General features: G+C 40.3%; 1 protein-coding gene across 1 annotated transcript; it reads right to left on the bottom strand.

The window, feature by feature from the left end:
• Nucleotides 1-967: 967 nt before the first annotated feature.
• LOC110945545 (alpha-2-macroglobulin-like) lies at nt 968-24,710 on the bottom strand. Its single transcript, XM_051957549.1, has 36 exons — nt 24,559-24,710; nt 24,224-24,404; nt 23,841-23,997; nt 23,637-23,689; nt 22,894-22,914; nt 21,677-21,842; nt 21,508-21,592; nt 21,287-21,416; nt 19,915-20,032; nt 19,660-19,769; nt 19,391-19,558; nt 18,192-18,419; nt 15,168-15,231; nt 14,902-15,047; nt 13,983-14,132; nt 13,446-13,589; nt 13,212-13,302; nt 12,941-13,091; nt 12,304-12,529; nt 11,517-11,643; nt 11,219-11,340; nt 11,003-11,058; nt 10,585-10,664; nt 9,504-9,680; nt 9,099-9,174; nt 8,459-8,615; nt 6,888-6,962; nt 6,225-6,387; nt 5,949-6,136; nt 5,043-5,255; nt 2,052-2,170; nt 1,826-1,916; nt 1,657-1,725; nt 1,464-1,569; nt 1,344-1,382; nt 968-1,113 (listed from the first exon to the last, which is right to left on the bottom strand). The coding sequence occupies exons 1-36, from the start codon at nt 24,636-24,638 to the stop codon at nt 1,109-1,111; spliced, it is 4,332 nt and encodes a 1,443-aa protein (XP_051813509.1). The 5' UTR covers nt 24,639-24,710; the 3' UTR covers nt 968-1,108.
• Nucleotides 24,711-26,159: the final 1,449 nt, after the last annotated feature.

Below are 26,159 nucleotides of genomic sequence, written 5' to 3'. Positions count from 1 at the left end.
ATTGCTAGGTGGCTGATCTGAAAATAAATCAATGTTGAATTTTATATAAAGCGTTCAAGCTGTAGTCCCATGAGGGGGTAGGCCTACTTGGTTGACAGTCTGGTCTGGAATTCCCCAAAAAATCTGTTCTCCTCGGCTGAAAATTAGGCTGAAAAAACCCCCAAAACATCAGAGATAGTAAAAACATTAGGTGTGGCCAAATCAACTGTTTGGTACATTCTTAAAAAGGAGAAACACTCTGGTGAGCTAGGCAATACCAAAAGACCTGGAAGACCATGCAAAACCAGTGTAGGGATGACAGAAGAAACCTTTTCCTGGTCAAGAAAAACCTCCTCACAACAGTTGACCAGATCAAGAACACCTCCAGGAAGTTGGCATATCTGTCTCAGTCAACAACTAAGACTTCTCCAGAGTGAATACAGAGGATTGACCAAAAGGTGTAAACCATTGATGAGCCTCAAAAACATGAAGGCCAGATTAGACTTTGTCAAAAAAAAAAAACGTCTAGAAGAACCTGTGTAGTTGTAGAACAACATCCTATGATCAGATGAGATGAAGATCAACTTGTACCAGAATAATGGGAAGAGACGAGTCTGGAGAAGGGAAGAAAGTGCTCTTCATCCAAAGCATATCAGCTCATCAGTGAAGCATGATGGTGGTAGTATAATGTTGTGGGCATGTATGGCTGCCAATGGAAGTGGTTCTCTTATATTTATTGATGGAGCATATTGAAACTCTACAGCGCAAGTTTGGTTGCATAACTTTGTTTCTGGCTGGTGGATAAAATACACAAGCAAGGAAAGAACTGTAAAATTGTCAAACTGTACTGGCAGATGAAGTGGTGGAGAAACAGTGATCAGATGATTTTGTTTATTTATTTATTTATTTATTTGTGTCTTTTCTTGATGCTTGAAGTTCATGTTGAACACCAACAGCAGTTACAACGCTGTGTGGGGTTTGTGACAGAATACTAACAGTCAATTACGTTACACTGTTTGTACATGTTAATGAGATATCCAATGTACTGAAATTGAATCTTTAATGAAATGCTGGTTTTAACATCGTACTGGATTCAGTGATGACCTCAGGACTGATCCCACGTCTCTCCTCAAGCTGCAGAGAAAAGAATAGAAAGTAACAATAAATAACTCACTCAAGAATGACCTTAGTTCTTTGCTTGAACTCAATTTTAAAAATTTAAATTGATTTTTAAAATGCAGTGCATGCATGTTAGGCAGATTTCTTAGTGTTAACTAAAGACATGAGTTTAACATTGAGGAAAAAAAATGATGCATTGTTCCACATTTTTGAAGAAATGTTGTGATGTGATTTCAGTTTGTTACCTTTCTGATGATAGGCATATTCTGTCTCAGCATGGTCACCTGAGGAAAAGAAAAAGTATTAGTAAAAGATTGCCTATGTGTTCAAAACATTTCAATGTGGTTTAGGAATGCCGGTTTTACTTGGCTGATAGTAGTCATAGATCTTGACCACAGCAGGCTTCAGATTCTGCACTGGGATGTCCTCTCTGAGCTCCAAGGTGTAGGAGACGGGTGTGCTCTGTGCTAACTGAAGAGGACAGAAAAAACAGACAACACAATCAGCACCAAGTTCAAAGAGCATCATGTAGATTTCTCCACTGTGGATTTCTCCCACCTCTCTAATGTACACCTGAACGCCACCATTCTTTTGTTCAACACGGTCCACCAGCACGGCATCTTTGAGCTGTGAGGAGATGATATTCTTATTCTCATCATCACTGTCAGCATAAATGCCACATTCTCACCACAATTTTATTTAGGTGAAAGTCACTGTGAGAGCTCACCTTTTTCAAAGACTCTGAGTCTGGGACAAATCCAGAGAGTACTTGGATGTCCAGGATCACCATGTTTGTACTGCTCTCCTTTCCGTTGTATCTGTAATGGAACCACAAGAATGTGATGCTACCTGATGGACTGTATGAAAAGAGGCTTTTTAATCCACCAACTGGTGCTCACTGGTGGATACTGAATTCCTCCATCTCATCTGCATCCTGTTTCTTGACTACTTACTGGACTTTGAGCTTCAGAATGAACTTGGGTCTGACCCCAGTGGAGTTGACCTCTGTTGTAGCCTCCACACTGAAATTACTGGACTGAGCAGGAGGTGGGATGTTGTAGAGAAGAGAAATCTGGGAGGCAGGAAACCAAGAAAGGTTTGAGATTTGTGAGAAGTGAACAAAAGCATCAAGCAGAGAAGCAGAGGTGTAAAGTTCAGTGGGGATTCTTCAGCATCAATATTTAGAAAATGTATCTTTGCTGCTAGCAGAAACAAGAATAGCAGTCAGGGCTTTTATTTTGAAAAACAAAAAACCCACAGTAACAGTCACTTGTACACTGAAAAAAAAATTCTGGATTAAAAAAAGAAACAACCTGAATGTGAAGAACAATAAATTATCAAGCCAATTTCATTAAATTACCTCGATTTGAATTTTTAAGGCAGAAATCTGATTTGAAATTTCACACAATATTAAACTGGTGGAATGACCAACATCTTAGATCAACAGAATCCACCAAATAATGTCAGCAACTTAAAAGCTTGATGTAAATTAGTACGTTAGAAAATTTATCTTGCATCCAGCGATTTAATTAAGGAGTGAAAATAGTTGCTTGAGTCACAGTTTAGTGTCGATACAACAACATGTGGATATGTCTAGAATATGTAGAAAGTTATAAAGGCCATTCATTAATGAATTACAACGCTGTAAGGTTGGCCTGCTTTGTTCTTTGACTCTGGTTCCTGAGGAGCAACTGAAGTTCACAAGCTGTAATTGTCATGGAGACTGCAGCAACCAGTGGTGCAGCTGCAAGAAGAATGGGGTCACGTGCATCTCAGGCATTACATGTAGAAACTACAGTCATGATGTTGTTGAGTCTGAAGAAGACATAGACAATGACTCTTGAAGCCTCTGGCATTGTGAATGAGAAAAAACTGTAAGTAAGCATGTGAAATAAAAGCTACTTTGAACAGTGCCTTGCGAAAGTATTCGGCCCCCTTGAACTTTTCAACCTTTCGCCACATTTCAGGCTTCAAACATAAAGATATAAAATTTTAATTTTTTGTCAAGAATCAACAACAATTGGGACACAATTGTGAAGTGGAATGAAATTTATTGGATATTTTATACTTTTTTAACAAATAAAAAACTGAAAAGTGAGGTGTGCAATATTATTCGGCCCCTTTACTTTCAGTGCAGCAAACTCACTCCAGAAGTTCAGTGAGGATCTCTGAATGATCCAATGTTGTCCTAAATGACTGATGATGATAAATAGAATCCACCTGTGTGTAATCAAGTCTCCGTATAAATGCACCTGCTCTGTGATAGTCTCAGGGTTCTGTTTAAAGTGCAGAGAGCATCATGAAGACCAAGGAACACACCAGGCAGGTCCAAGATACTGTTGTGGAGAAGTTTAAAGCCAGATTTGGATACAAAAAGATTTCCCAAGCTTTAAACCTCTCAAGGAGCACTGTGCAAGCAATCATATTGAAATGGAAGGAGTATCAGACCACTGCAAATCTACCAAGACCCGGCCGTCCCTCTAAACTTTCACCTGGAACAAGGAGAAGACTGTTCAGAGATGCAGCCAAGAGGCCCATGATCACTCTGGATGAACTGCAGAGATCTACAGCTGAGGTGGGAGAGTCTTTCCATAGGACAACAATCAGTCGTACACTGCACAAATCTGGCCTTTATGGAAGAGTGGCAAGAAGAAAGCCATTTCTCAAAGATATCCATAAAAAGTCTCATTTGAAGTTTGCCACAAGCCACCTGGGAGACACACCAAACATGTGGAAGAAGGTGCTCTGGTCAGATGAAACCAAAATTGAACTTTTTGGCCACAATGCAAAACGATATGTTTGGCGTAAAAGCAACACAGCTCATCACCCTGAACACACCATCCCCACTGTCAAACATGGTGGTGGCAGCCTCATGGTTTGGGCCTGCTTTTCTTCAGCAGGGACAGGGAAGATGGTTAAAATTGATGGGAAGATGAATGGAGCCAAATACAGGAGCATTCTGGAAGAAAACCTGTTGGAGTCTGCAAAAGACCTGAGACTGGGACGGAGATTTATCTTCCAACAGGACAATGATCCAAAACATAAAGCCAAATCTACAATGGAATGGTTCACAAATAAACGTATCCAGGTGTTAGAATGGCCAAGTCAAAGTCCAGACCTGAATCCAATCGAGAATCTGTGGGCAGAGCTGAAGACTGCTGTTCACAAACGCTCTCCATCCAACCTCACTGAGCTCGAGCTGTTTTACAAGGAAGAATGGGCAAGAATTTCAGTCTCTCGATGTGCACAACTGATAGAGACATACCCCAAGAGACTTGCAGCTGTAATTGCAGCAAAAGGTGGCGCTACAAAGTATTAATGCAAGGGGGCCGCATAATATTGCACACCCCACTTTTCAGGTTTTTATTTGTTATAAAAGTTTAAAATATCCAATAAATTTCGTTCCACTTCACGATTGTGTTCTACTTGTTGTTGATTCTTGACAAAAAATTAAAATTTTATATCTTTATGTTTGAAGCCTGAAATGTGGCGAAAGGTTGAAAAGTTCAAGGGGGCCGAATACTTTCACAAGGCACTGTATGTAAATGTAAAAGTGAGTGTGGCCTTTTTCCACAATGGAGTGTTTGTGGTGAAATAGAAATGCTAACAATCAACTCAGAATCATGGAAAAACCCTGACTTGACCCCTCATAAGTTACTTCAGGCCCGATTAAAAAAAATGTATTTGTCGACAATCTTTTATCGGTACCCGAACTTGAGCAGGATTTTTATTATTTCAGCAAATTAGTTCCACGTAGATGGATATTTTCCTAATTGCACACACACCTCTTGCCATGCCTCTGCACCCTCCCAGGGGGACACGTCCCACTATTTGACACAAACTAGCCAGAGCAGAATGATAATGAGGTTCAGTCAGTCCATTCTCCAGCACTGACCTAGTGCTGTGGAGATTGGTTTGGCTATGTGAGTCTACTGTTCACTGACCTGCACTGAAACACATGCGGTGCCCTCCACCTCCAGGCTGAACTTTCCAGTCACGTCCTGCAGGATTCTCTCCTGGTAGAGCAGTCTGTTGTCCTGATTCACGTTAAACGTCAGCTGTTCACTGGGAGACTGGACTTTCACTGTGCTTGAACCCTGAGGACTGAACACCAGAGTGGCGTAGAGAGCCAGAGCCTGAAGAGCCACCACTGTGTCCTACAACACAGAGACACAAATCAGCAGCTGCTATTAACACTGTAAGTTCAAACAAATGTAAACATTGTAGATGTGTCAGGATCCCTGCCCCAGCCCCTGATCAGCTGACAGTCTCTGCTTCTCCTTTCCCTCCTCCTGGTCTCGGTGAGCTGCTGCTGAATCAACAGTAAATGTGAACACCCGAGCAGAGGCCGGCTCACTTGCCACAAATGACCACACACACAATAAAAACCTGGCTCCAACTCACTCTTCCAGATTGTCAACTCTTGCACATGTCCTGTCTGGTTCCCTGTCTTCCCCTCTACTTTCTCTGACAATAAGAGCAAGTCTCATATTGGATGCATCAAGTAGAAAAGATGAGGTAACTCCGCTGTTCTGTCAAACCAATACAATTTCTGATTAATAGAAGGATGAGAGTATTAGTTTCTAGACTGAGACAAAGCTACCATTTCATAACGTAAAATGTGTAAAAGATCACTAAATCAACTGAGAGCTACATTAAAAAAGGAAGTTTCTCAAGAATACTTGGCATTTTGGAGCTAGTTGGACACCACAAGACAGGCCAGCAACGTTTCCATTCAGGGTTTCAACTGGTCTCTGACAGGTGAATAAACATGGTTTTCATTGTTGTTCATTGTCTCAGACTCTGTACACATCAAAGTCCTGCTTTTGGCCATCCAAGCTGTGCAGTACCTGTGTGGAGGAGAAGCCTCCGTAATAGTTCTGCTGCCTCGTCAACCACCTCACGATGCCCGAGGCGTAGCCCAGATCTTCATTAGTCGGGGAGGCGCTGAGTTTGGCCATCAGCACATAGGAGCTGATCTCCACAGACAGAGAGGCTGATGTTTCTGCTGATCTCTGAGACCAGTGCAGGAAACCCCCTAAAAACAACCATCCACAAACACACACAGAGTAAGTTCCAGTCACAGGAACAAAGCCTGAAAGATTTCCTGCATGAGGATAATTTACCTTCTTTGATTGCAACCTTGTCAAGGTGATCCAGAAGGAGACCACGGGTCTCCATGTCTCCTGCCAGGGTGAAGACGTACGCCATCAGAGCTGTGGTGTAGGTGTTGCTCAAATTACCGATGGACTCCTTGAGACATGACAGGCTCTTCTTCACCACAGGATTCTTTAACGGATTAAAAGGAAACTTAATTCAATCTTTGAGGGCAGAGAAGGGGTGAATTAAAGTGCTGACTTTGTGTTTGATTACTATGGTAACTAAATCTGATATTCCAGGAAACTTTTGGCAAAGAGCTCCAATGGATGATGGTGACAGCACTACACTAACGGGGACTGGGCAGCTTGCAGAAGAAGTGACTTCTGAAATGGGCCAGTACAAAATAAAACACTTCACCGGATTGTTGCGAGGACATTTGAAACTAGTCAGAAAACTCTCAAGCATCTTGGACCTGAAGGGATTTTGTCTGAGAGGTGTCAAAAATGTCAACGAGCCTGCAGCGGACATCTGTACAAAGTTATTTATGTTTAAGGGGGCAATACGAGCTGTTGAGGCCACTGAAACACAAATGCTGCATCTACTGATATTTTTTGCTGAATAAATGATTGAAAAAATAATGTTACCTGTGTTGTTTTCCAACAGATGACCTGTACCTCTAGACTACTCACCTTTGCAGACACATTCATTTCCAAGAAGGCAGCAGTGACATATGCACTGAGAGTCACCTCATCAGACACACCGCCCTGTACAGAGAACATCGTGCAGACTTTGTCATCAGTGTATTTGCTGATTTCAAGGACTTAATCCCAAGAGTCATATTGAACACTGTTTAATGCATATTGCAAAGAGCGGTAGTTGGTTTCACAGATGATAGAGACTTGCAACAACTTTGCGAGTCCTACAAAGCTGTTGCATGCTCAGTCAGAAGTCGTGTTGACTCTGTCAGCTTGGCCCTGCCTTGAGAATAGTCGAGAATAACACAGCACCTGACACTCTTCAGTTGTAATAGCACCGATTGCTAGCTCCTATCCCTGTCCGTCCTGTTTTGTCCTGTCCACCCTTTGTTTCCCCTGCACATCACTGAGATGTAGCACTGCCCTCCCTGGCTCTGAATAGCGAATTCTAATAAAGGATATTAGAATCTCAGGGAGGGCTGGTGATGGTCACACGCATACACTAAATATTAAAATAATTGGCTGCAAGACTAAAAATGCATTAATCTCATAAAATGTCGACACCCTTCTGTGGAGTTAAACAATGAGAATAAATGCAGACAAAAACAAAAAAGAAAAAAAGAAGTCGTGTTGACAGAGCTGAAACCTGCAAAATCTAACTTGACTGCTTCAGTAGAAGGTAACTGGATGAATTTTGGGTTTCAGATCATTACAAGCCTGAACTTTTGTGAGCGGAGCGTGACAAGAAATATCTGGGACTCCCCACCACTGAATCAGATCCAAGCTGCAACTTCTGGGGCTGAAAAATGAAATGTACCAAAATCTGCATTTTCCTAAATGTCCACTTGGGGAGGTTTACTCCACTTTGACAGCAGTATAAACATTTTACAGCCGGGTTCAAAAAGTGTTTTGACCTCATTCGCTTATGTTCCCCATTCTTCACAACAGTACAGAGGCTTGATTGTTCAGAACTCACCCATTTATTTTGAAATAATTCTCAAAAATATGTACAATAAAGGGGTGCAGTCATTGGACAGTCCATAGTTCATAGACATTTGTATGAACACCTCAGGTCCACTCACACGCCACATAGTTGCTCATACTTGAATTATCCCGGAGTTATGAGGAGTCAGGCACTGCTAAGACGGCAACATCTGCAATCACCACACTGAGCTTAAAAGCAGCTGCTCAGAAAACCTACAGATGACTTCACAGATGGTCTGTCCCTCTGTAAATACACTGGTTAGAACCGAGGAACCATCTTGGATGGGAGGTAAAATGTCTTCAAGAACCTAAATGAAGTCCAGTTGCCTTCTACTGAAGCACTTAGGATCACCATGATGACCTGGAGGACTGAACATCTATCTACACAGACACCTTGAGAGGGAATCAGCTCATGCTGAAAATCACTGCCTGCACATTGTAATTGTGATCCAGGCTGGTGTTATTTACTGTAGATCCATGAATGAAATCGGAGCTGATTCAGGTTCTTCTACAGCAAGATGTTCCTCTGTGAAAATGACCATTTCTGTTCTGTACAAACTCGACAGCAACCATCATCTTACCTTCATTCTGTTATTGAAAAGTTTTCCTGACTGTTCAAAACACCCATTTTCTTGTTGCTTTGATTCCAGCCACTTCCTGGACTGTTCAATCGTTGTGGGATCAATGTAGATGAATGATTTAGCTTTGGCAAAAGATCTCACCACAAAAGCAGTCAGCCTAAGGAAAAACATAAAGTTACAAATACACATACAGACTCATATCCCTTGAGTAATGAACACAAGTTATACTTAAGGTTGTAAGTTCAGCTACTTCATGCAGTTTTAGCAATACCAGTAGTGTTTGGATGTAACTGAATACATTCATTCAAGTAACACACTGTAGATCTGTCACGACTGCTCATCACAATCAGTGACATCTATGTCAACACCACTAGGTGCATGACTTTTCTTATTTCAAATTATTGTACCAATTGTTTATCTTTTGTATCACTAGTCACTATCACAGTCTCTCCTACTGGTATAATTGTTTTTGTTTCCGAGGTACTATGTAAATATGAAACAGAGCATCAGGAGTGTGTGTGTGTGTGTGTGTGTGTGTGTGTGTGTGTGTGTGTTTGTGTCTGTCTGTCTGTCTGTCTGTCTGTCTGTCTGTCTGTCTGTCTGTGTAATGTAATGGATGACTGATCAGCAGTTTTCTCACCAAGTGTTTCCTGTTCCTGCACCAAATGTGCTGTATGCACCATCCTGATGTTTGTAGTTTAGCTGTCTCTGGTAGCCTGTGTGACAAGAGAAACACTCTAATTAGGACATTACCGACACACATTGTCAGATTAGCAGAATTTTTGATAAGTGTAGGTTCTGAGCTGATTTGTTTTTGTTGTCCGTGGATGTAAAGAAAAATTGGTGGCAATTTGGGGCCATTGACTGACAAAAGAAAAGCAAAAAGATATGAATGGAGAGCAAGGAGGAATGACATTCAACAAACACAAATAAGAAATGCAGTGATTGGAACCATCTGTAGCCATTAACTGGAATCATGAGCGCTGTTATAGGACTGTCACATGGTAGATTTGACTGTCCTGAATGCTTTAACTGTCCGACTCACCACTGGTCAGGAAGTTGGAAGCCTTCTCTCTGATGGCTGGAGTCAGCTGCTTTGTGTTTTCTAGGTACTGAAGGATGTAGATGTTAGGGGCCAGGAGCGCCATGTTCTGTTCTCCACATCCATAAGGCATTCTCAGAAGACCATCTATGTTCTTCAGGGCCCGGCCGAGGATGTCACCTGTACAAAAACGCCAAATCACTCAGACACAGCAGATAAAACTAACCCAGTCTGTGATTTGAAATGGATTAGAGTAATCCATGTATTCAGAGTCGGGCTACAACAAACGATTATTTTAATAATGGATTAATTAGTCAATTATTTTTTTTGATTAATCAATTAATCTGATAAAAAACATTTTTAATTTCTGCCTCTTTAGAATAGAATGAAATAGAATATGTTTTATTGTCATTATACAGTGTATAACGGAAAGCTTCTCCTTTTCAGTGCAAGAAAATCTAATAGTGCAAAGCAGTCTATTTCCAAATATATATTTTAAATAACAGTTGAATATAAATAGCAAAGTGAATGAGGTAGTGGTGTATACTGCACATTTTACATTATATTGTTGCCTGGGTGTTGGACATGGGACATGTGAGCATTCAAGGTGGTGATGACTCGGAAAGAAGCTGTTTTTAAGTCTGTTTGTGCTCGCTTTAATGCATCTGTAGCGCCTTCAAGAGGGCACAGTACGGGCTAAGGCAGGCTACATTTTTATGAACTGGGAACATTTATTCAAAGGTAAATATGGAAAACAACAAAGTGTATTCTAACTAATATGTTTTAGAAAATAAGACAAAAAAGTGCGGCCAGAAAAAAAATGAGAAAAAAACTATTTAAAGGCATTAGTGTAAAGTTTGGAATAATATTCTTAGCTATTTTTTGTGTCCTGTTGTGTAAACCACATCATAAGATTATATAATATCCTGCTGTTCATTCTGAGTCTTATTTTTGCCTCTAAGGAAACATCAGTTTGCGAAAAATGGTATATTTCTGTTGGATTTTTCCAGGAACAGCTTCAAGGAGCCTGTTTAACTTGTTATAGATTGGTTGGCTTAAACAAGGTCAAATGAATTCAGTTTACCCAGGACTGATACTAAAGCGCGGGCAGATCCTTCAATCACATGTTCAGGGAGTTGTAGCTCTATTTCCTCTGTGATAGCTCTTCCTGTGTAAAGACAGAGACAATTATCCAAGTCAATTATAAAGCAATGTCCAATGGATCATGAATTGTAAACAGCCATACTGATAATTAGACGCCAACAAAGTGAGAGGTCTCTAGGCATCATCACTTATTCTATCAGAGAATAGACGTCTAGTAGTAGACGTAGACGTCTTCAGACTTCTAGCACTTGGGTCTCTTTTCTCTAAGTATTTGATGGGCCAGTGGGTGACCCATAAACAGGAGCTACAGTCCCCCGACTCAGTAGTCATAGGTTGGAGTCCAGCCCATGGCCCTTTGCTGCAGGTCCCCCCCCACTCATGTCTGCAGTAAATCATACTGACCGTTGGTGCAGAGCAGCCAGTTATACGTATCTGTCTTCTCAACTCCCTGGGCCTGACAAAGGGACATAATGTTTATGATGAGATTCCGTCAATTTTATGAGTAAAAGCAAACCTTATTAAATCCCCTGAACATGTAAGACAAAATGTTGAAATATAAAGATATATATATATATATATATATATATATATCATTTGATTTACATGGTACCAACCTTTACTATGAGAAATTTAGAGACGGTGTCGATGCGACCTCTGTCTGGGACGCTCACTGTCTCATTGTTACAATAATCAGGAGATGTCACGGCCTCAGCTTTCACAGTCACATTCACAGCTCCTAAACAAGATCAGCGCTGGAAATTACTCCAGTATCAACACATTTTGTAGCTTAGACGAATCTCACTGATTTCACAGAAATGAGAAAGAGATGTGCTGGGAAAAGAGAGGCAGCAGTTCTTCCACCCAAACTCTTTTAAACCTTCACACCAGGGTGGATTAAAGGCTGAGACTCACCTAAGGTTGTGGGGTTCATGATCCACCTGAAGGTATTGCGCTCATTGCCACACAGACAGAAAGTGTACTCATAACCAGGGAGGAGGGTGAGGGTGTAATCTGAGGAGAGTGCTGGTGTGACTTTGAGCTGTTCAACAAACACAACAATATATTACTAAACACTTCTATAATACAATAAATCAAACTTAAGTCACAGCATAAATGTAGAACATCACCACAGTCATTGAGTGTTAAAGTCATTGTGTACTTTAAAGACTCCTCCTATCCCATCTACGATGTTAACATGTCCGTATAGTGGATTGATATGCTGGAAGACATAATTAACTTCACACTGCAGAAACATGCATTCAGATTTACAGACTTGTACCCTGTTAACTTGCCGGCTGGAACTTTCTGTATCATTATTCTTTTCAGAATTTTCTCATTCCTCTGGAAGGACAGAAGCTCTGACAGTATATAAGTATTGGTGAATCACAATTGAAAAATGAATCACAAATGGCATTAAATATTGGATGATTTTACATGAAAGTTGGTACATAAATGTATTTTCACCACTGGTTCATCTGGAACTTGGGTGATCCTCTGGCTTTTCATGTTTGAGTCAGTTTGCCGCTCACTTCAGTTAATGACAAACACATACTTGCTAAGCTAACTGCTGTGCTTTGTGTGTGATGCTAATTAGCAGTATGCTAACACTGGCACTGACAGTATGCTAACACACTCTATCATCATGTGTCTTCATGAGCGTTTGCCAAAAACATTCAGACCAAAATAAATGATTTGTTACCATGATGCAGCTTGACAGGTAGTTGAAAACAGTTGCCTTCAGTTCAAACCACTCCCCCCGGATGATGCAGTAGGGCAGCGTGAACTCCAGGAAGAAGGGCTGGAAGACGGGGATTTGTTTACGAGGAGCCAAACCAAAACCATGAGGAGACAAACAGAAAGTGTCTGTCTCCCAGGTGGTGATGGTGTCTGGGACAGTGAGGGACACGTTCTTCTTTCCAGATGATCTGGATCAGCAGATACACATAAACACATTTAGTCAGATGGTGAAGCATCCTTATAAAAAACAGATTTGTTAAAATCTAACGGTGAATTACTGTGCCCTGAGAATATCCTGCTGTGTTTTCAGAAAGTAGTACAATTCCATGTTGTTGAAGAAATTCGGGCAATAATTCTCATATATGAAGAAATACTAGAATTCTGAACATGATGCACAAAGACCTTTTCCCATATGCAACCATTTCTAGAATATTTTATACGTTTCCCAAAGTATCACAGACATCCTTAAAAGTCAACGTCTCAGTGGCTGACCAAAATTACCTTCATTACATTTATGTCTTCAATGAGAAAGCTGGAAGTGCATATGGGACCATGAATGTACTCAAAGGTGCTCTGACTTTGCCTCATTTCAAGCTCACCCAACTTCCACTAGGCCCCAAATCCAAGTCTCAGGAAAGAAGGTGCGAACTGTTTCTATTGGTGCAGCATCAGGAGAAGAAGGAGCAGCAACTTTTCCACGTGCTGCTTCCAGTATGGGTGCTGAAGAGCCTCGCCTCCTTGAAACAATACCTGAACAGAAACAAGGAAACATTTTTACCAGAAACAGAGACCAGAAAGCACATTTTAAGTTCAGTAACTATGAAGCATGTGGCACTGGACGGATCAAAACAAGTAACAAAAAAAAGTCACCAAAGCGGTTATGATGGTATTCTCTTCCTCTGTACTGGAGGCATGAAGGTATTTCAATGAGCAAGTTTGTTGCCACCTTCAGTCCTACATTCTAGACAATCCAACAAAACAGAAACATCAACAGAAAGTTCATTACAGGTTCAACAACTTCAACTGTCACATGTAATGATGGCTTCTATCTATCTATCTATCTATCTATCTATCTATCTATCTATCGTTCGTATTGTATATTACCTCAAACACAGTGTGAGCATCGTCTGTATCCTGACCAGGAAAGGGAAAAATGGATCTTTTTGGTCTCACATGCAGGCATTCTGTGGCGTCTTTAACCTGATATGGGATAAAGGTTGCCTTCCTGACAGGCAACAAGCTAAATATCTGAAAAAGAAAAAAGTTTCAAAGATATAAACTGACATTTGTTATACATACAAGATTGGACAAGAACATCAAGTGATGTACGATACATAAAATACACTAATAACAGCAATAATAACTGAACTGCAGCTGATAAACTGTGCCTTTGTGCCAGCTCACCTCCCTGAGGTGAAGAAAAGAACACAGTGTGATTTATTGTTCGACTCTGATCCATCCTGTCTCCATGTCAAAGTTTATTTAGAATTATGAGTAATTAATGAATTGACACCTTGAAGGAAAAGTGAGCGAAGTGCTTATTCAGACATGAGGCCAACAAGTTCAGATGATGTCATCAGGAAGGAGTGCATGTCTGAAAGGGGCTCATTTGTCTTATCTGTGGTGAACACCAGCAGTTACCTTTTCTGCATTCAGAGTCTTCCCTGGCTCTTTGATGAGGACACTCTGGTCGATGGCGCTCACACCACACAGAGAGTTTGGGTTTGCCATCAACTGCATGTTGATGTCCTCTCCTGGGACAGCTGAGGACGGTGAAAACTCCAGCGACACCTGACACACACACAACACATCAAACCAGTCACACTTTATTAGTACAGATGTAAACTAATGATGTTGCCATAAGTTCTAACTTTTATGCATGCAACAACACACTAGTTGAGCTCTGCGTCTTCAGGGCAGATTATTGGTCAGTACATAGTTCAACAGACAAACTGCTACAGAGAGCGTGGTCAAATGTTCTGCTTACTTCTCTGGTACATCCAACAGCAATGTTGGCAGGCTGCCTACTGACGACCTGTGCTGACCAGCTCCCTGAGTGTTCATAATGATCATTAACCTCTCCTACAATAACCTGCAGTCCCCACCTGTTTCAAATCGACCATTATCGTTCCTGTGCCCAAAAAGTCTGCCACTACAACCCTCAATGACTACCGCCCAGTCACCATCACCCAGGTCATTATGGAGTGCTTTGAGAAGATGGTGTTTGCGCATATCAAGAGAGCATCCCTACAGATCTGGACAGACATTAGTTTGTGTATCAGATGAACAGATCTATAGAGGATGCTGTCTCAGTTGCACTTCATACAGTCCCAACCAGCCCGGAGTCAGGATACTCGTTGTGGATTTTAGTAGTGAAAGGAACTGCATAAATATCAAAAATTATGAAATTTAGCTCCAACAGTTAAACTTCAAAATTGAATGAAAGTATTTGTACTTCAACAGACAATAAATGGTAAGATATTAATCTTCTGTATCACCAGCTAAAATCAACTTTGTGTTTATACCTAAATCTCATCAGTGCTGTCGGTGCCACACTGACCTTGTGACTGAAGCATTTCTCAGTGGAGAAGTCGGCACTGTTGGCGATCACATTCTCACTGGGGAGGACAACAAAAGCCACAATCTGGACCTCTGGAGCCATCTCTGGAGACACCAGCAACTTAAAGGACACCTCACCCTCATCCACTGGAACAGAAAGCCAAATATTACACATCACTTTACTTTGAACAGTCATCTTCCACAATTGCTTCCATAAATCAGTTTAACAGGTCAAAGATTTGGAATTTCAAGCCAATCTTTACACACCTTGTTTATTTTTCAATTCAACCTGTTTATGTCCTTGACTGACGATGGCTCCTCTGGACAAGACCTGAGAGAAAATGACACATAGAATGAGGAATGGACTGGTAACATCTTCATTTCTGTCCATTGATCAGGTATTAACTTGATCTGTCTGAGGTTGTTGGTTTCACTAAACGTATTATTTCTTTAACCAGCTCGATCATTAAATTATTAAATCTGAGAGATTGTGCACATGAAACAGTCCGGAGTTTGTCTCAAGCCAGTTTGTGTCATGTGTTTCAGTCTACAGCCATGGCCATAAGTTTGGACACAAGTACCATGACGCTTGTGAATCTTAGAAAATACCACAAAATTGTCACTTACAATACAGTACACAACTCCTGAGAACTACATTAAGTTTCATATTTAAAAAAACCATCAAACGAGTTTGGTGTCATTTTGTTATTCTCATCAAATTCGGTTGTGAAAATACTGCATTTTTTTTGTTATTTTCTTCTAATATTATGTTTTGGGAACAAAGTTGTTCCAATTGTTGGAATTTATTGATAATATTATATCCCTTGTTGATTTGTTGACTAATTAAATTGGTGCTGTCAAAAAATATTAGTTATGTTCTGTAATAGACATCAAAACAGACATAGTAAGTCATGCTGTGTCCAAACTTATGGCCATGGCTGTATGAGCAAAACTGATGAGGATGAAATATTTACGATATCTTCAGCCGGATATCTTTCATGCTGCTAAGACCAGGCACTAAAAAGGACTTCAGTGAACAAGAAAATGAATCATCTGTGACATCAGGTGTTGCACTTCAGTGGAGAGAGCATGTAGCTGCAGTAATGCTAATGCTAAGCTAACAGACACAGTGACAGAGCGGTTCAGACTTTTTAAATAACAAATGGATCTGCTGAGGAAAATCTGTCTGCTCTATCATTGCAGAGGAATTTGGACACTGAGCATTTTCCACTAAGCTCACGATAGATGAGAATAACACCTGTAACCATGGCAACCGTACGAAAAGATGGCTTTGGCCTCCAAGTACCGATATGATATCAACATTAAAGATAGAAAAATGAGACAAGACTAAAATGTGGCACAAAAACAAACAGTACTAAATGTCAGAGTACGTAAACAATCATTTTTCAACTACAGAGACCGTTTCATAACAGAAATGCGACACTCTTGTGCTGTGAACGTTTCTGATATTTCCAGTAGTCTGCTAACGAATCCATCATGTTTGTACTGGTTTGTAAGGCTGTGTTACACCCGCACCTGTAGATAGTGGCAGTACTCTTCCCTTCCCTTCCTGAATCTAACTGGCAGGTGCAGCTGGAGCAGGAGGCGGCAGGTGTTCTGAATTGCAATCAGCTGATCTGGACTGAGCAGGTGGGAGTGCCTCGGCAATCTACTCCCTCGGCCATAAAAGCAGTCCTCAACTCATTGCCGGACTGTGAGCAAGCAACCATTTGTTCTGCTGTCTGTTCAATTCAGCTCCTTGTGATTTATTCTTCAGCTAACTCTTGTTCTGTGCTCCTTTACCAGCCTACATCAATCCATTGCCACTCTGTCTCCTAGATCCTTCCCCGTCTCAGACCATTCACGCCTCACCTAGTTGTGGCCACCATGCGCCACCTTCTGCTCCACTCAGTGCCACACCACCACCGATGTCTGCACCTGCCAACGACTTCCCCAGTTTCCCACTCGGTTACCTGTCAACTAAGTCCCCAATCCCGAGCCACGCTGGTAGTTCTGTTGTGTATTGTTAGATTTGGATTATTGTATTTGCTTCTGCGTACTTGGTATAGTCGTGTACTGCTATGCCGCTTTGTACAGCTCCTGTTTGTTTTTGTATTCCTTGCTTAGTACTTGTAGTTGTTGTATCTTCTTGCTAGGATATTCCTAGGGTTGTTTAGCCGCCCCGTTTAGCAGAGCACCTCAGATTCTTGTTTCTACGTAGCGTAGATTTCCTGCCATAGTATTCCCTTGTAGTATTCTTATATTTTTGCTCTCCTGCATAGGTAGTACCTTCCGTGGGTTAGACCCTTCATTCTGGTTAACTCTGTATTGGTGTAATTATTCTGCCCACCCATTTGAAGGTTTAGTTGTCCTGTTCACTCTAGTCTGTATTCTGTGTGACTAGGGTGTAACGAAATGGTCAACTCACGAAACGATACGAAACAGGGCTCACGATACGAAATACTCACGATATGAAATTAAGATTAAAGAAAATCCCCAACAGTAGGATGTTATGCAAAATCTCATTTTCTTTATTTTCTACCTTATGCAAACATAAAAAAAATAATGCTGCATCAGTACAAAATTATGGAGCCTCTCTGATGACATGGTAAAAAAATAAATAAATTGTGGCCATGACATAGTTATAACGTGCACACGAAATATTACTTCGTTCCCACAAAATACGACGCTGTTCTAGTCCATATCTTGTTATCCCGCATTTAGGAAGTTATTTAGGCCTGTGTTTGATACTTTGTTGCAACGGGTAGCCTATCTGCTGACGTGTCACCCGATTTACAAACTTTTTATTCTCATCCTGTTACTACATGTTGTTTTGTTGTGCTAATATGTAGCCGTAAACTCATTTGTGTCTGTAGGAGCTGCAGCCCTGCACACATATCAGGACACTTTTTAAGAACAGCTGAGGGACGTAGGCATTCTACTAAGCCAGGTATGTTGAGCATAAAACCGGAGTTTTCTGCGTCACGAGGCGTCTCTGTTTTAACCTGACTAGATCACAATGCTAAACTTATGCTGCAGACCAAACCTGGTCCGGACCACATTCTGCTCAGCCTTCAACCAGGCTTCATGCTGGCAGGTCCTGGTAAAGGTTAGAAATAAACCTGTTCCACACTAAAATAGTCCCACTGATCATATGAAAGTTAAATTCAATGGATATCTTCATTAAAGTTACGTGTCAATAAATGAAATTAAAGCATTTGTTAAAAACATCTTCAAACTGTTCATTGTCTCTGGAAGAGAGAACCGGTGACAAGTTGATAACCAACTCACCAGATACATGACATCCACAGTGTCCTGGCGTTCTCCCACTACAACGTACTGGATGGTGATGTCCGCCTCTGCATCACAGGCAAGTGTTTCATCATTCGCCTTCACCTTCAGGTAGCTGACTGTTTTAGTGTCAAGAGATGGAGGTCGGGCTATAGACAGCGTGTGAGATCCAGACTCATAGAAAGGAGTTTTATATGGGACGTACTCCAGTGTTGGTGAGCTGCTTATCTACATTGGAAGAAAGAAATATTGTTAGTGGTTGTTTGTGGAGGAAAAGGGAGATAAAGAAAACAAACAGTTTAAATATGGTCACTAGTTACAATGGTAGCATCTTGAACAGTTGCAGTCTACTAAGAGATCATTCTACAGTTAGTTTTTAGTCTGTGTTGTTACTTTCATGGCAGCTTTCAGACTAAAAAAACAAGTAGAAGGGATGTATTCTGATCACTTAATTAAATGCATCATTGCAAGATAAAAACAGTATTTTACTGACTAGACAAACCTTTTAGCTTTCAAACACTGTTTTGATCAGTTGGGATGATGTGAATTTTTTGGTAATTGCATCAGCTGCTATATTGTGTAGAATTTAAACTCAAATTTCTGCTTCTGTTCATTTAAACCTGAATTCAGATTGAGGTAGCTTTAATGAAACTGGCTTGATAACCTGATAACTCAACATTGTGTCTTTTGCAATTAAATTCAACCAAAGCAAAGTTTTCACAAATATTTTAAAATGTGACATGAGAATAAAAACAAGTAGTACAAAAACAAAAATCTTGTTGATGAATTCATTCATTTCATAAAAGTGCTAAAATGTAAAAAAAAAAAAGTATTGAAAATCAAAACACTACTGAACAAAGTCTATTTGGAGCCACTCAGTTATTTAAATGCTCATCAACATGTGATCATTATTATGGTAATCAATACACTAAAAACACTAACAATTCTTTGAAATAACATGGAAACTTATTTGAAGCTACTTTGTTCATGTGTCAACTTAAAAACCTTTGATAACGCTGACATTCATTAAATTAAAAATACTTTTGATTGCAGAAGAAAAGCTAACCCCTAAACTCAATGTAGTCTGTTGGTTGAACAGAATTTTATTAAAACTTGTCTTAAATAAAATGATAACTGTTGCATTTATTTCTCTTTGCTGAAACGTCATTTTTTAGGGTGCAGTACCACTTTTTACTCACATGGAGGCGAATATCCCCATTTAAGTTCTCTGTGCTTAATGAGAAGTTGGCAACACCACTGCTGTCAGTGGTGAGATTCTGCAGTCGCCGCGACGACCACGATTCACCCTCAAACAGGTACACCGGCATGTCAGGAATGGGTGTATTATTGAAGTAAACTGCTTTAACCTGTTGAAAGCACAAAGTTGTATCACTGAGAATGCACATGGTTTAGGCTGCTTTGTGCAGTACATGATGCAGAAAAACACAAGACAACATCTTTCACTTACTTTTCCTTCCACAACTGATCCTGGCTCAAAAATCTTGGGTGTGTCAAAGAAAGACAGCCTTCCAATAACATATGAAATCTTTTTTCTGCTCTTTTGGAAGTGAAAAATACCTGAAAATGAAAAGCCTCCATGTTACAACACTGAATGCCTGATTGTTGAATTACATAATATTGTCTTGAAACAGTAACTCTCCTTTCAGATTAGAAATGTGATCGATTAAATAAAATAATCTATTACAATAATAATAATACTAGCCTGTTCCCTCCTCTTCCACTTCAGCAGTGACATCAAGCACATCTTCTAATGCCTTTCCGGCAATTTTAGTGAAAGTTGACATGTTGAAGGAAAAAGTGGCACAGCCGCTGTTGTCTGCCTACATATTAGGAAAAAAACACAAAGATACAAAATAATATACAGGATTTATGTCAGAGATCAGAGCTGCAAACTTTCAGCTATCAGATGGAGTGACATGGAGGTCATGGAATATAATCCATCCATCCAACCATGATCTATACACCGTTATAACCTCTGTAGGGCAGCAGGGGGCTGGAGTCTATCCCAGCTGACTTAGAGTGAAGGCAGAGTTCACCCTGGACAGGTCACCAGTCTATCACAGAGCTACACACAGAGACAAACAAACACATTCACACCTACGGACAATTTAGAATCACTAATTAACCTCAGCATGCCTTTGGACTGTGGAAGGAAGTCAGAACACTCGGTAAAAACCCACACAGTCACAGGGAGAACATGGAAACTCCACAGAGAAAGATCCCAGACTGAGATTTGGACCCAGGACCTTCAAGTCTCTGACATTTGCTAGACGGCTAAATGGGGGATTGTGGGTCATCATGCATGTCACTATGAGGAACATAGAGCTCTGTGGGAGAATTCAACAGATTGCTTCATGTTCTTCTGGGTAAGTCTTTCCTATGAAAATGCATGACGGTCTGCTCAGGTCTGTTAGTGTCTGTGTGATATCATTTTTGTCATCTCCTCAAGTGTGCTGACTGAGTTTCTGGATGAAGATAAAGTTAGAAGTCATTTATGTAGGTGGAACAAAGACTGACTTGGACACTAATTTATTAGTTGTAGAGTATACGTATTACAGGTGATGTTAAATGGTGAGTTTAGTACAGATACTTGTACAGAATGATGAATTGACATAGCTTCCGCTTTATGTGCTCGTTGCTTTAGCAGAAAGAGGAGACTGTAATAATAGAAACTGTACCTGCCCCTCTTGAAGCAAAAAGCTTCTGGCTGAAAGACAATCCATTTAAATTCTTCAATATGTGGAAGCCTTTTCTGGGCTATATGGGCAAGGACGGGGCCCAGGCTCTACAGAGGGGTCTATATGGACTAGCATGGATTGAAATATCTGAGCACCTCCACTTTTAGCTCACCACTACCTGGTCAATGTATCTGATGCCCCTTGAGGTATTACTTTGCACAATGACTTCTGCGCCTGTGTTGTATGCCATCTGCATGTTTGCACGTGTCTATGTTTCATCCTTAATACTTTGATGTCTGTGAGGGAAATGTTTTGTTATGTTCTCATGTTTGTACCTGTAATCTTAAAATTAAATTAAAATATTTATTATAAGGAAAAAAAGAAAAGAAACTGTACCTGCTTTGTCTCTTTGTGACAGGGAGGAGTTAATTCTACATCCTCGAGGCCAGGACGAGAAAGATACCGATTAAGAGGTCGGCACATCTGAACTGTGACATATCCTGGCACAGGCTGTCTAAACGTGTAACTAATGAAACAAAAAAGAAACACTTAATCATTTATTCACGTCTCAAACTGGGCCTTTAGATTCTCTTTGTCATAAAAAGCCTTTTACTTACTTTGCACATGCTGTAGCATTGATTTCTTGATCCCCAACACTTATTTCCTCACTTACATTTAGTGTTATGTCAAATTTAGGTAAAACTGGGGACAAAACATTCAAGTTAGCATTTGTACTTCATTATAAGTGGACACAACTGGCACCTATAAACCATATCCCAAACGTACCATACTTCTCCACTTTGAAGGTGTGACGTATTTTATCTTCACCAATGGACACGATGACTTGGTAGGATCCTTCACGGGCCTCAGAGTTCAAGGAGTAAGAAAGCTGCAGTATTTTACCATCAGATGCTTCATTCAGCCACTGTCCAATCCTGTTCTTATGAGGATCCTGTTCAGTGAAATCAATGAGAAGCAACAGGCATATATGACACAAACAGGGAAGTTGTGAATACAGATGAAAATACAAAGCTGTTGCTGTCGATTTCTCTTTCTAAAGAAGTGCAGATGAGACAGCAAGGCTGAATTTCAACTAAACTAAACTTTTAAGTCAGGAAGCTTTTCCAAAGTCAAGAATGAATTGTAACACACAGGTTGAATTAACTCACTGTTGTTATTCCACACATTTACAATAGAGAACCCATATGATGCTCATTTGTAGTTTCAAAATTACATTTGAGGGTCTACTAGTGTATGTTTCCATGTTATAATGTTCAAACACACACAATACTTTACTCATAGTGGACATGCTGCAGCTCGTCTTCTCAGCCTCTGTCTGAAACACTTCCTTTTAGCTCCCGTCTCTGTAAAGCCTCCCTCATGAAAAACCTTGTCTCCTCTGATTGGTCAGCCGGCTCAACTGACATGAGGTAACGCTTGTTAGTAACTCCAGATTTCTGAGTGTAGGCAGAGATGTAGCTCTAACAGAAGCAGTGGAAATGAAGAAATGATGATGGACTGCATGGAAGCAGTTTGTTCTTTGAGGGCCAGACTAGCCACTAGGCAGGCGTTATGCTAACGTGTTACATGATGATGTCAATAAGTAACACAGGAAAAGACTGAAATTCAAATAAGGTGTTTCAGACAGCTAAAGAAAAGTGTTTTCTGCAGGAGAGAATAACTTTTAATGTGGTCTGTATTCTGGACTATTCTGGAGTTTGCAGACTTTAACATGAATGAAAACCAGCTACATAACACACTGAAAGAGAGAAAACCCCAACGCAGAATATGGACACTTTACAGCTGAAAGACAAACTGTAAAAAAATCTAGTCCAGTATGTAATGGATATTCAACAGTGACAGGAGTCCTTGCTAACTGTGAAATATTGACATTAGAATCAACATCCACGTCTCACAGCTGTTGAACTAAGCACTTATTTTAGTTGATCACACAGAATGCATGAGGTCAACATGCAGAATGAGAGCAGAAATGGTTTTCTTACCTCGATCTCAATGATGTTGTACTGCAAATAAAAACAAAAAGGACAGACAGAGATTTGTCAAAAGACAGAAGAGTTGATCTTTTTCTCATCATTCAGCGTCTTAATGAGTTTGTGTGAGACAGTTTCCTTTGTTTCAGCTTCAGTGCAGTCAATGCTGACCTGAAGAGGCTCTGGTTGTAGGCTACTATTGATCCACCTCAGTTCACCAACTTTAAGAAAAGTTCATGCCTTACCATTTCACATTTGTCTGATTACTTATCTGAGGATATCTATGTTACTAAGTAAAATGTGTGAAATGTTTGGCTACAGGTGTTGTAATTTTGTGAGTTTGAAAGTCTTAAAGATGATGGGGTGCCATAACTTCAGAAATATGTAGCTTGAGTCCTGAAATTGAACATCTGGTCTTCAAAGACACAACCCTGCTTTGATAGAATTATACAAACGAGTTACATGATGTAAATGCACACAAAAATCTGTTAAATTGAAGATGGTCAGGCATGGGACATTTGGTGAAGTGAGGTGGAATGACCAACAGGTGATTGATTGCAGACCTAACGCCGCTCAGATTAAAGTGCACATCTACGTTGATCTCCCATGTCAGTCACTTAACAGCATAACTTCTCTTCAACTCTGCCAGCTGATGTACGTTTTCCAGCTAGCAGAGTTGAACAAATGATGAACAGCTCCGTTATCACAAACACTTAGTAAATGAGCTCTAAAACAGCAACGGTTCAGTCACTCACCAGCTGATCAAAATTTCTAAACTTGGTGTCCAGTGTGACCACTCTGAAATGCACTGAAAGAAATTCAAAGAGATTACATCACATTTTTACATCTCAGCAAATCACAGAAGGTTAGAAGGAATATAATTTACTACTACGATTCCCTTTGTTATCCGTGTTGCATTCTTTAACAAAATGTTCCTCCTTCCTGCTTCCTGCTGTTACCTGTTTGTCCTGGGAGGTAGATTGGTTTATCCGTCTGGACGAATGTCATTGGTTTATAGGCTTTGATCAAGACTTTCTTGACCTCTCTTGAGTTAAACGTGTCGCCTTGTACCTTCACCTCCACATTCTGCACCTCCTCCTTGAGCACTGCAGGAGTCTGAGACAGAAAGATCATTTAAACAACAGTCAACAGAGTCAATAGCAAAGCAAAAAAATCACGGCTGTTTTCTTTGTATTAAAGTAGTATCAATATATTGGCATTAAATGTTATAAAATCCCCAAAATATTCTCCAACTGAATAAATTTTGGATTTGAATGAAGACATTTTCAAAGACTGTTTTTGAAAATGAGCACATAAATCAAAACCAATGTTAGGAGCTGACCGTAAACTGAGAGCATTCATGAAAGTCTGCGCTGGACGTCCGCTGGAAAAGAGTTGTGTTCTCACGTTCCGACATCAAAGTGACGGTCATGAGCAGAGTCTCGCTGGGCTGCATGAGACTTGCACACAGTTTGGTCTGAACTCCAGCTTCAAGGACTGCAGGAAACGTCACCATGTACTGCCTACAGACACACAGATTCACACATATACAGCTGTTACTCTCACTCTGATGTGGAAGAAACCTCAGCTCAGTATTCATGTGATTAAGTTAAAAAATTCATTCAATAAAAACTAAACAAATTATGCTATTTCCTCAGACAGTAAAGATAAACTTACGGCCCAGCCAGTGCTCGGCTCACACACATCCAGAAGGCACACAGTGCCCATGTCCACGTCTGAATCCCAGGACGACCCATGACTGACTGATGATCCTCAGAGTCAGCATCTGTTAAATAGCTGCTGATACAGAAACCCAGCCCAGCTCCTCTCACACAAACACACCCCTGCTCATCATGCAACCCCCTCCTTGGACTTCTAGAAATTTCACAAGTCCTTAATTTACAGATCTTATACAGTTTAATATGATGCATAAAACTGGCTGCAAATAAAAGCATATGATAAACTATTTAGTCAGACAAGGTCTGAAGCAGAAAAAAAATCATTTCAAGTCATATTTGATGTGGATTTGTTCCCCCAACTTCATTCAGTTTGTAGAGTAACACAGATGCATTTACTAAAAGTGGACGACACGACATTCAGAGCTGTAACATCTCTCCAACACTGTCTGAACAATAACAGAACATTACAAATCTGTAACTACATGCAAGTATTCCAGCTTCACTGTCAGATGCTGTAACACCATTCAGGATATATTCTCAGCATTAAGCAGTCTGTAACTGATGTTATTTCTCTGCATCAGTGGGAGGCATTAGTGTTACAGTCAGTAACACAAAAAGAAACAAAGCCCTTTCCCCAGTGTGATGTGATGCATCCTGTGTACAAATCCAAGACACATAATAATAATAATAATAACTTCATTTATATAGCACTTTCAAATCAAAGTGCTTCACAGAGCAAGCCACAAATAAAATACAATAAGATGATAACGGACAAAAACAATGGCTCAGAAAATAAAAACAATGGCTAAGAAACTGATAAGAACAATATCTAAGAACCCCATAGTTAGGATTCATACACAGCAGAGAACAAGTGGGTCTTTAGCTTTGCTTTGAACACCTCTACTGAGCAAGCTTGCCAAATGACAGAGGGAAGAGCATTCCATAAAGACGGTGGGCGGAAATAAAAAAGCCTGTGCACCGACTGTCTTCTATTTAACTTTTGGGACAGTCATGAATATTTTTATATGAGGACTGTTGTCCACACTGTGTCTACAACAGAAAACTGGCTCTGAGATGCTGCAAAAAATACTTTTTTCCTGCAGGTGTAGAAATCAACCACCTTTAAATCACTGAATGTGTCATCTTGTGCCCCAACTGGATTTGGAGAAAAGAATCTGATCTTTCAGCGGACTCTGTGGTCCAAAAACATGGCCGACATCGGAGTACTTCATACAGGCAATAAGGTTTTTGATCATTTCAAAATCTGCTGAGACTGTAAAGGCTGTTTAAAACCTGATGAGAATCATGGAGACATCCAGACTACTTGGTGCCAACTTATATCATGTCCTTGGGATGCCAAACCAAAGCAATCATATGAAGATAAGCACTGAGGACAGAACACACAGACAGATAACTTGTATGTCTCCCCACCATAGACACAAGTGAAACCATTAGTGACATTCCATCTGTGGTTGGCATTTAAATCAAAGAAACCCAACTCTGTATACTAATGTTTTATATGTATTATTTGAAAGAAATATCCCTTCATGGACTAAAGTGACTTCAATGTAACTGAACACTGTTGCTTCCTCTAGAATC

The sequence above is a fragment of the Acanthochromis polyacanthus genome, chromosome 13, assembly GCF_021347895.1.
Source record: "Acanthochromis polyacanthus isolate Apoly-LR-REF ecotype Palm Island chromosome 13, KAUST_Apoly_ChrSc, whole genome shotgun sequence".
Taxonomy (NCBI): Eukaryota; Metazoa; Chordata; class Actinopteri; family Pomacentridae; genus Acanthochromis; species Acanthochromis polyacanthus.
Note: the sequence above shows the minus strand (reverse complement) of the source record. Positions and strands in the feature narration are given on the sequence as shown.

What these genes read in the sequence shown, in the direction of transcription:
- LOC110945545 (XM_051957549.1), bottom strand. Translation starts at nt 24,638, where the DNA reads ATGGGTCGTCCTGGGATTCAGACGTGGACATGGGCACTGTGTGCCTTC. An exon ending in TTTTCAATAACAGAATGAAG is followed by an intron (nt 6,963 to 8,458) that starts GTAAGATGATGG and finishes TTCTCTGTACAG; the next exon opens with GGCGGTGTGTCTGATGAGGT. An exon ending in GAGGCTTCTCCTCCACACAG is followed by an intron (nt 5,256 to 5,948) that starts GTACTGCACAGC and finishes TCTGTGTTGTAG; the next exon opens with GACACAGTGGTGGCTCTTCA.